This window comes from Pristiophorus japonicus, chromosome 14 (genome assembly GCF_044704955.1).
Source record: "Pristiophorus japonicus isolate sPriJap1 chromosome 14, sPriJap1.hap1, whole genome shotgun sequence".
In the NCBI taxonomy this organism is placed as follows: domain Eukaryota; kingdom Metazoa; phylum Chordata; class Chondrichthyes; family Pristiophoridae; genus Pristiophorus; species Pristiophorus japonicus.
In genome coordinates this window covers 103,171,814-103,184,784 of record NC_091990.1, presented here as the reverse complement: position 1 = coordinate 103,184,784, position 12,971 = coordinate 103,171,814, and the positions used below count along the sequence as shown (strand labels likewise).

Here is a 12,971-nt window from a genome sequence, read left to right as displayed (position 1 = left end):
GTGCCCCTCCCTCCTGTGCTCCTCCCTGTGCCCCTCCCTCCTGTCCCTCTCTCCTGTGCCCCCCGCCTGTGCCCCCCTCCTGTGCCCCTCCCTCCGGTGCCCCTCCCTCGTGCCCCTCCCTCCTGTCCCATCCTCCTGTCCCTCCCTCCTGTGCCCCTCCCTTCTGTGCCCCTCCCTCCTGTCCCATCCTCCTGTCCCTCCCTCCTGTGCATCTCCCTCCTGTCCCTCCCTCCCGTGTCCCTCCCTCCTGTGCCCCTCCCTCCTGTGCCCCTCCCTCCTGTGCCCTCCTCCTGTGCCCCTCCCTCCTGTGTCCCTCCCTCCTACCCCTCCTACCTTTCCCTCCCCCCTGTGCACCTCTCACCTGTGCATGTGCTGATCCCATGACACCATGCCATTGCTGCCGCGGATGGTGATGGTCTCTCTTTTCTGATGCGCGGTCAGACACCTCCAACGATCCTCCCAAGGATCCTGTCAGTTTGAAAGGCTCCAAGGTGGATAAGAACTGTCCCACACAAGCACTCTCTGCCAAATGTTTCCGGGAGGGAACAGAGCCTCCAGCTGCAATCAGTGAGCTTTTATTCAAATGGGGCAATGAGAGGTTTAAATACCCACCTGAACTGTGACACAATCTCGCCTTGGTTTCCCTGGTCAGTTTCCCATGCTGCTCAAGTTAAATTTGAAGCCAAGTTAAGAACAATTTGAAAAGATGTCATTAACATCGCCTAAGGATGTGAAGTGCGTCATTAATTACCTGAGTTCGGTGAGTAGCTTTTCCACCGGTGCCCAAATGGGACTCGAGCGCACTGGGGCCATGGTATGCTCCCACTGGAAAAATCTACATTTTTAACCCCTCCCCACCTGCTCCCAACCCACTCATTACTGGGGGTTAAAATGACCCCCATGACTTTAAAGTGGAGACTGAGTTACGCCTGGCAGCTTAATCCAAGGATCCCCTGCCCTCGACACAACTACTTCTGAAGACTACACTTGACATTGAATCCTCAGGGTAACTTTTCACCTGAGTGTTAACATGAAATCAATGGACATGGAAATGCTGTGGTTCTATAGTGGCTCCTTCACTTTATCCCCAGAGGGTGAGGGTAAAAATCTACCCACTCGTGTCCAACTCACAGGAGATTGAAGAGGGAATACAGAGGCTGAAAGCGTTAACATTAATGATAGTACCTCGACTGTGCGCTGGTTTCTGGTCTGCCAGTTCCTGAGTGAGAAGCTACATCGTTGGTTGATTTCAAATGAGAATTTAATACAAAGATTTTTGTTTAAATTCATATGGAAGAAAATATGGCCCAGGTTATGGAGCTGGGTGCGTTGCCGAGGAGTCTGATCTCACTGGGTACAAAGGGTAGGTGGGTGTGTGGTGAAGTATCTCACAGTCACTGCCTTCTCCTGAGTGTTTGATCACCTTTGGAGGTTGGGGAGCAATTTCCCCAATTTCATGTTTTTTTTTAGGGTCTTTGTTTGCCTCTATCAGGAGATTATACCGGGGCTGTGGGTGGGTGGGTGGGGGAGAGGTTGCTAGGTTACCCCGGGACTGTGGGTGGGTCGGGGAGGGGTTGCTAGGTTACCCCGGGGCTGTAGGTGGGTGGGTGGGTGGGGGAGGGGTTGTGCGGTTACTCCGGGTTGAAGGAGACAAGCTCGCTGCACCAACTGGTCTTTTGCTGTCCCCCTCTTCTTATGTTCGTATATACCTCTTTAAGGAATTCTGGAACAATCCTTTTCCTTTTATCAACCATCTCACTTTCACGCACCTTTAGCAGCACTAGGGGCTTGCGACTCACTGGCCCAATACTCAACACATCAGTTTACACAGTAAGAGGGATCAACAAGTGATAGAGATCCTACTGATCCCGGAGTCTGCTCAGGGTCAGGGTTACGTCAGGCTAAGGGTCAAGGTTAGGATCAAGGTTACGGTCAGGGTTAGAGTCAGAGCTAAGGTCAGGGTTAGGGTCAGTGTCAGGGTCACTGTCAGAGTTAGGATATGGTTCAGGTTTAGGATTAGGGTTAGGGTTAGGGTCAGGGTTAGGGATTGCATTAAGGGTTAGCTTTAGAGTTAATGTCAGAGTCAAGGTTAGGGTTAAGGTCAATGTCAGGGTCAAGGTCAGGGTTAAGGTCGATGTCAGGGTCAAGGTTAGGGTTGGGGTCAGGATTAAGGTCAGGGTCAGGGTTCGGGTCAGCGTTCGGGTTAGGGTTAGGATCAGGATTAGGATCATGGTTTGGTTCAAGGTTAGGGTCACTGTTAGGGTTAGAGTCGCAGTCACTCACCATAAGCTGTCACCCACCCGATCCCCACGTCTTTGGCCTTTTGAATAGCCAGATCCATGCAGAAGTTGCCAATCACAGGTCCCAGGAGGTTTTTGCCGTTCACCAATGCTGTGGCTGCTGTTGACTTTTCAATAACCGGCTCTCCGTCCTTCTCACAGATTCCAGTCTTCAGGTCTTTAATATACATATCTGCAACACAGACCGAGAGTGAGAGTAATGTCCCAGACCGTAAATATGACCCCGACCCTGACCCCGCCCCCTCACCCTGACCCAACCCTGACCCCGACACTGACCCTCGACACTCACCTGACCCCGACTCCACTACAACCCCAACTTTGACCCCTGACCCCGACACTGACCCTAGCCCTGACCCCTGCCTTGATCCCTGACCCCCGACACTGATCCCATTCTGACCCCAACCACGGCTCCGACCTCACTATGACCCCAACCTTCACCTTTGACCCTGACACGGACCCCGGCCCTGATCCCTGACCCCGGCACTGACCCCATTACGACCCCAACCCCAGCCCTGACCCCACTACGACCCCAACCCCGGGCCTGACCCTGACCTGACCCCAACCCCGGCCTTGACCCTGCTACGATCTCAACACTGGCCCTGACCCTAACCCCGCTATGGCCCCAACACCGGCCCTGACCCCGCTACGACCCCAACTCCGGCCCCGACCCCGGCCCTGACCACACTACGATCACCACCATGACCCAGATAAGACCCTAATGCAATACAGGCGTACCAACGGTCAGAATCATATCCTTGACCCAAACCCGACCCCAACTGACTTTCAATAATGTGCTTGTGCGAAAAGGATCAAGAAATAACAATTTGCACTTTGAGAAGTTTGGTGAATTGTTTGGGTGTCTGAGTCTGGGCCCAACGCATCGCCGACCCCCAGTGGGAGCCACCAGCTGTGGGTGAGTGGGCCTCAAGGCTCGGTGTATAAGGAACACGGCAAAGAGCTGGAGAAGCACGAGTCCCGACACTAACCCCCCAAAACTCTCCCCATCCATCACTGCATGTCCCGCGTCCACTGACCGAGCCGGTTAAGTCCGTGGCTGTAATGTCCGCGGTAATCTCCCTCCACCAGGACGTCCGCCAGTGCCGAGCCGTGAGCACTCTGCGCTCCCGCTGCCTTCATACATCGCTCGATGAACTGGTGCAGCTCTGGGCGGCTCACCAGGTACCTGAGACACAAACCCGCCAAACAACGTTAATCTCAGGGGACAGCATCTCCACCTCATCACACACTGGCTAATCCTGCTCAGGGCAGAGACTGTGGGACTGGGGACAGACTGAGGGGCAGAGACTGAGGGACTTGGGACAGAGGGGCAGAGACTGAGGGACAGAGACGGAGGGACTGGGGACAGACTGGGGCTGGGGACAGTGTGAGGAACAGAGACTGTGGGACTGGGGACAGACTGAGGGGCAGAGACTGAGGGACAGCGACTGAGGGGCAGAGACTGTGAGATTGGGCACAGACTGAGGGGCAGAGGGACAGACTGGGGGACAGACTGAGGGGCTGGGGACAGACTGAGGGGCAGAGACTGAGGGACAGAGACTGAGGGGCAGAGACTGTGAGATTGGGCACAGACTGAGGGGCAGAGACTGAGGGGCAGAGACTGAGGGACAGAGACTGAGGGGCAGAGACTGTGAGATTGGGCACAGACTGAGGGGCAGAGGGACAGACTGGGGGACAGACTGAGGGGCTGGGGACAGACTGAGGGGCAGAGACTGAGGGACAGAGACTGAGGGGCAGAGACTGTGAGATTGGGCACAGACTGAGGGGCAGAGACTGAGGAACAGAGACTGGGGGACTGGGGACAGACTGAGGGGAAGAGACTGAGGGGCAGAGACTGTGAGATTGGGCACAGACTGAGGGGCAGAGACTGAGGGACAGAGACTGAGGGGCAGAGACTGAGGGACAGAGACTGAGGGGCAGAGACTGAGGGGCAGAGACTGTAAGATTGGGCACAGACTGAGGGACAGAGACTGAGGGACAGAGACTGAGGGGCAGAGACTGAGGGGCAGAGACTGTGAGATTGGGCACAGACTGAGGGACAGAGACTGAGGGACAGAGACTGAGGGGCAGAGACTGAGGGACAGAGACTGAGGGGCAGAGACTGAGGGACAGAGACTGAGGGGCAGAGACTGTGAGATTGGGCACAGACTGAGGGACAGAGACTGAGGGACAGAGACTGAGGGGCAGAGACTGAGGGACAGAGACTGAGGGGCAGAGACTGAGGGGCAGAGACTGTGAGATTGGGCACAGACTGAGGGGCAGAGACTGAGGGACAGAGACTGGGGGACTGGGGACAGACTGAGGGGAAGAGACTGAGGGACAGAGACTGTGAGATTGGGCACAGACTGAGGGGCAGAGACTGAGGGACAGAGACTGAGGGACTAGGGACAGACTGAGGGGCAGAGACTGTGAGATTGGGCACAGACTGAGGGGCAGAGACTGAGGGACTAGGGACAGACTGAGGGGCAGAGACTGGGGGACTGGGGACAGACTGAGGGGAAGAGACTGAGGGACAGAGACTGGGGGACTGGGGACAGACTAAGGGGAAGAGACTGAGGGACAGAGACTGTTGGGATTGGGGACAGACTGAGGGACAGAGACTGAGGGGCAGAGACTCTTGGGATTGGGGACAGACTAAGGGGCAGAGACTTTGGGACTGAGGGACAGAGACTGAGGGACAGAGGAACAGACTGAGGGACAGACTGAGGAGCAGAGACTGAGGGACAGTCTGAGGAGCAGAGACTCAGAGGCTGAGGGACACACTGAGGAATTGAGGGAAGAGACTGAGAGACAGACTGAGGGACCGAGGGGCAGACTGACGGACAGAGACTGAGGGACACAGCCTGAGGATAGACTGAGGTACAGACTGAGGGATTGAGGGACAGAGACTGAGGGACAGAAAGAGGGACAGACTGAGGGACTGGGGATAGACTGAGGGATAGAGGACAGAGTGAAGGGCAGAGACTGAGGGACAGACTGAGGGACAGAAAGAGGGTCAGACTGAGGGTCTGGGGATAGACTGAGGGACTGGGGACAGAGTGAGGGGCAGAGACTGAGGGACAGACTGAGGGACAGAAAGAGGGTCAGACTGAGGGACTGGGAATAGACTGAGGGACAGACTGAGGGACTGGGGACAGAGTGAGGGGCAGAGACTGAGGGACAGACTGGGGGACAGACTGAGGCACAGTGATTGAGGGACAAACTGAGGGACTGGGGATAGACTGAGGACAGAGTGAGGGGCAGAGACTGGGGGACAGACTGAGTGATTGAGGGACAGAAACTGAGGGCAGACTGAGGCATGCAGACCGAGCTACTGAGGGACAGATTGAGGACCTGAGTGCGGGGTGAGGGGTCGCGGGTTACCTGGCCATTGCCGGAGCTGCGTCTCTGGGCCCCGGTCAGGGGTGAGGGGGTCAGGGGTCAGACGGGGTCACGGGGCTTGCATCCCGCAGAGCCTGAGCCCGGAGTCACCGTGAGAGCGGCCGCGATGTGAGGGGCAGGGCCGGGGCGGGTTTGAGGGGATGGTGTCCGCGCTCAGCGTTACACACATTGCTAATGGAATCTACACACACATAAACACACACACTGCTAATGGAATCTACACACAACACACACACACACTGCTAATGGAATCTACACACACACACTGCGAATGGAATCGACACACATACACACACTGCTAATGGTATCACATACACACAAACATACTGCTAATGGAATCTACACACACACACACACACACTGCGAATGGAATCTACACACATTGCTAATGGAATCTACACACACACACACACACACACTGCTAATGGAATCTACACACACATACACACACACACACACTGCTAATGGAATCTACACACACACACACTATTAATGGAATCTACACACACACACTGCTAATGGAATCGACACACATACATACACTGCTAATGGAATTCACATACACACACACATACTGCTAATGGAATCTACACACACACATACACACACTGCTAATGGAATCTACACACACACACTGCTAATGGAATCTACACACACACACACAGACACTATTAATGGAATCTACACACACACACACTGCGAATGGAATCTGCACACACACACACACACAGACACTATTAATGGAATCTACACACACACACACTGCTAATGGAATCTACACACACACACACATTGCTAATGGAATCTACACACACACTATTAATGGAATCTACACACACATAAACACTGCTAATGGAATCTACACACACACACACACACACTGCTAATGGAATCGACACACACACACACACTGCTAATGGAATCGACACACATACACACACTGCTAATGGAATCTACACACACACACACATACGCACACTGCTAATGGAATCTACACACACACACACACACACAGCTAATGGAATCTACACACACACACACACACACACACTGCTAATGGAATCGACACACACACACACACACTGCTAATGGAATCTACGCACACACACATACTGCTAATGGAATCTACACACACACACATACACACACTGCTAATGGAATCTACACACACACACACGCACACACACTATTAATGGAATCAACACACACACACACACACACACTGCTAATGGAATCTACACACACACACTGCTAATGGAATCTACACACACATACTATTAATGGAATCTACACACACACACACAGCTAATGGAATCTACACACACACACACACATACATTGCCAATGGAATTTACACACACACACATACACACATAATGGAATCTACACACACACACACTGCTAATGGAATCTACACACACACACATACTGCAAATGCAATCTACACACACACACACACACACTATTAATGGAATCTACACACACACACTGCTAATGGAATCTACACACACACACTGTTAATGGAATCTACACACACACATACTATTAATGGAATCTACACACGCACACACACAGCTAATGGAATCTACACAGACACACACACACACACACATTGCCAATGGAATCTACACACACACACACACAGCTAATGGAATCTACACACACACACTGCTAATGGAATCTACACACACACACACTATTAATGGAATCTACACACACACACACACTGCTAATGGAATCTACACACACATACACACACTGCTAACGGAAGCTACACACACACACACTGCTAATGGAATCTACAAACACACACACACACTGCTAATGGAATCTACACACACACTGCTAATGGAATCTGCACACACTATTAATGGAACCTACACACACACACACTGTTAATGGAACCTACACACACACACTATTAATGGAATCTACACACACACACACACACACTGCTAATGGAATCTACACACACACACATACTGCTAATGGAATCGACACACACACACACACACACTGCTAATGGAATTGACACACACATTGCTAATGGAATCTACACACACATACGCACACTGCTAATGGAATCCACACACACACACTGCTAATGGAATCTACACAGACACACTGCTAATGGAATCGACACACACACACACACACACTGCTAATTGAATCTACACACACACACACATACTGCTAATGGAATCTACACACACACACACACATACACACACTGCTAATGGAATCTACACACACACACACACACACACACACACACTGCTAATGGAATCTACACACACACACACTGCTAATGGAATCTACACACACACACATACTATTAGTGGAATCTACACACACACACACAGCTAATGGAATCTACACACACACACTCACACACACACATACATTGCGAATGGAATCTACACACACACTGCTAATGGAATCTACACACACACACACTATAAATGGAATCTATACACACACACACACTGCTAATGGAATCTACACACACATACACACACTGCTAATGGAATCAACACACACACACTATTAATGGAATCTACACACACACACAAACTGCTAATGGAATCTACACACACACACACACACACGCACTGCTAACGGAATCTACACACACACACACTGCTAACGGAATCTACACACACTACTAATGGAATCTACACACACACCCACTGCTAATGGAATCGACACACACACTATTAATGGAATCTACACACACACACTGCTAATGGAATCTACACACACACACACACTGCTATTGGAATTGACACACACACTGCTAATGGAATCTACACACATATACACAGACTGCTTATGGAATCTACACACACACACACACAGCTAATGGAATCTACACACACACACACACACACACATACACACACTGCTAATGGAATCGACACACACATACACACACACACTGCTAATGGAATCTACGCACACACACATACTGCTAATGGAATCTACACACACACACATACACACACTGCTAATGGAATCTACACACACACACACACACACACACACTATTAATGGAATCTACACACACACACACACACTGCTAATGGAATCTACACACACACACTGGTAATGGAATCTACACACACACATACTATTAATGGAATCTACACACACACACACACAGCTAATGGAATCTACACACACACACACACACACATACATTGCCAATGGAATCTACATACACACACACACACACTGCTAATGGAATCTACAAACACACACACACACTGCTAATGGAATCTACACACACACACTGCTAATGGAATCTGCACACACTATTAATGGAACCTACACACACACACACACTCTGCTAATGGAATCTACACACACACACATACTGCGAATGGAATCGACACACACACACACACTGCTAATGGAATTGACACACACACTGCTAATGGAATCTACACACACACACACACACTGCGAATGGAATCTACACACACACACATACACACTGCTAATGGAATCGACGCACACACACACACACTGCTAATGGAATCTACACACACACACTGCTAATGGAATCGACACACACACACACACACACACTGCTAATGGAATCTACACACACACACACATACTGCTAATGGAATCGACACACACACACACACACATACACACATTGCTAATGGAATCTACACACACACACACTGCTAATGGAATCTACACACACACATACTATTAGTTCAATCTACACACACACACAGCTAATGGAAACTACACACACACACTCACACACACACATACATTGCGAATGGAATCTACACACACACACACTGCTAATGGAATCTACACACACACACTGCTAATGGAATCTGCACACACTATTAATGGAATCTACACACACACACTATTAATGGAATCTACACACACACACACACTGCTAATGGAATCGACACACATACACACACTGCTAATGGATTCTACACACACACACACTGCTAATGGAATCTACACACACACACTGCTAATGGAATCTGCACACACTATTAATGGAATCTACACACACACACACTATTAATGGAATCTACACACACAAACACACTGCTAATGGAATCGACACACACACACACACTGCTAATGGAATCTACACACACACACACACACGCACTGCTAACGGAATCTACACACACACACACTGCTAATGGAATCTACACACACTGCTAATGGAATCTACACACACACCCACTGCTAATGGAATCGACACACACACTATTAATGGAATCTACACACACACACTGCTAATGGAATCTACACACACACACACACTGCTAATGGAATTGACACACACACTGCTAATGGAATCTACACACACATACACACACTGCTAATGGAATCTACACACACACACACACAGAGCTAATGGAATCTACACACACACACATATACACACTGCTAATGGAATCGACACACACACACACACACTGCTAATGGAATCTACGCACACACACATACTGCTAATGGAATCTACACACACACACACATACACACACTGCAAATGGAATCTACACACACACACACACACACACACACTATTAATGGAATCTACACACACACACACTGCTAATGGAATCTACACACACACACATACTGCTAATGCAATCTACACACACACACACACATACACACACTGCTAATGGAATCTACACACACACACACACTATTAATGGAATCTACACACACACACACTGCTAATGGAATCGACACACACACTATTAATGGAATCTACACACACACACTGCTAATGGAATCTACACACACACACACACTGCTAATGGAATTGACACACACACTGCTAATGGAATCTACACACACATACACACACTGCTAATGGAATCTACACACACACACACACAGAGCTAATGGAATCTACACACACACACATATACACACTGCTAATGGAATCGACACACACACACACACACTGCTAATGGAATCTACGCACACACACATACTGCTAATGGAATCTACACACACACACACATACACACACTGCAAATGGAATCTACACACACACACACACACACACACACTATTAATGGAATCTACACACACACACACTGCTAATGGAATCTACACACACACACATACTGCTAATGCAATCTACACACACACACACACATACACACACTGCTAATGGAATCTACACACACACACACACTATTAATGGAATCTACACACACACACACTGCTAATGCAATCTACACACACACACTGCTAATGGAATCTACATCACACATACTATTAATGGAATCTACACACACACACACACTGCTAATGGAATCTACACACACACACACTGCTAATGGAATCTACACACACACACACTATTAATGGAATCTACACACACACACACACTGCTAATGGAATCTACACACACATACACACACTGCTAACAGAAGCTACACACACACACACTGCTAATGGAATCTACAAGCACACACACACACTGCTAATGGAATCTACACACACACTGCTTATGGAATCTGCACACACTATTAATGGAACCTACACACACACACACTGTTAATGGAACCTACACACACACACACTATTAATGGAATCTACACACACACACACACTGCTAATGGAATTGACACACACACTGCTAATGGAATCTACACACACATACACACACTGCTAATGGAATCTACGCACACGCACATACTGCTAATGGAATCTACACACACACACACACACTATTAATGGAATCTACACACACACACACACTGCAAATGGAATCTACACACACACACTGCAAATGGAATCTACACACACACATACTATTAATGGAATCTACGCACACACACACAGCTAATCGAATCTACACACACACACACACACACATACATTGCCAATGGAATTTACACACACACACACACTGATAATGGAATCTACACACACTCACACACTGCTAATGGAATCTACACACACACATACTGCTAATGCAATCTACACACACACACACATACACACACTGCTAATGGAATCTACACACACACACACACTATTAATGGAATCTACACACACACACACACTGCTAATGGAATCTACACACTCACACTGCTAATGGAATCTACACACACACATACTATTAATGGAATCTACACACGCACACACACAGCTAATGGAATCTACACAGACACGCACACACACACATACATTGCCAATGGAATATACACACACACACACTGCTAATGGAATCTACACACACACACACTGCTAATGGAATCTACACACACACACACTATTAATGGAATCTACACACACACACACTGCTAATGGAATCTACACACACATACACACACTGCTAACGGAAGCTACACACACACACTATTAATCGAATCTACACACACACACACACTGCTAATGGAATCGACACACATACACACACTGCTAATGGATTCTACACACACACACACTGCTGATGGAATCTACACACACACACTGCTAATGGAATCTGCACACACTATTAATGGAATCGACACACACACACACTATTAATGGAATCTACACACACAAACACACTGCTAATGGAATCGACACACACTGCTAATGGAATCTACACACACCCACTGCTAATGGAATCGACACACACACTATTAATGGAATCTACACACACACACTGCTAATGGAATCTACACACACACACACTGCTAATGGAATTGACACACACACTGCTAATGGAATCTACACACACATACACACACTGCTAATGGAATCTACACACACACACACACACACAGCTAATGGAATCTACACACACACACATACACACACTGCGAATGGAATCGACACACACACACACACACTGCTAATGGAATCTACGCACACACACACACTATTAATGGAATCTACACACACACACACACACTGCTAATGGAATCTACACACACACACTGCTAATGGAATCTACACACACACATACTATCAATGGAATCTACACATACACACACACAGCTAATGGAATCTACACACACACACACACACACACACACATTGCCAATGGAATTTACACACACACACACACTGATAATGTAATCTACACACACACACACACTGCTAATGGAATCTACACACACACACACTATTAATGGAACCTACACACACATACACACACTGCTAACGGAATCTACACACACACACACTGCTAATGGAATCTACAAACACACACACACTGCGAATGGAATCTACACACACACACTGCTAATGGAATCTGCACACACTATT

The 12,971-nt window shown here is 48.4% G+C and overlaps 1 protein-coding gene across 3 annotated transcripts in view; it reads right to left on the bottom strand.

The window, feature by feature from the left end:
• LOC139279447 (uncharacterized oxidoreductase YjmC-like) overlaps positions 1 to 12,971 on the bottom strand; it is a 465,174-nt gene that overhangs the window by 331,656 nt on the left and 120,547 nt on the right. For 2 of the 3 annotated variants that reach the window (XM_070898573.1, XM_070898574.1), the window contains 2 exons: positions 3,335 to 3,483; positions 2,284 to 2,472 (listed from right to left, as the gene is read on the bottom strand). In XM_070898573.1, coding sequence (XP_070754674.1) covers positions 2,284 to 2,472; positions 3,335 to 3,483 — 338 coding nt within the window. Of the gene's footprint in view, positions 1 to 2,283; positions 2,473 to 3,334; positions 3,484 to 5,681; positions 5,738 to 12,971 lie in introns of those variants that run through there. The other variant, XM_070898575.1, reaches the window with a different exon arrangement.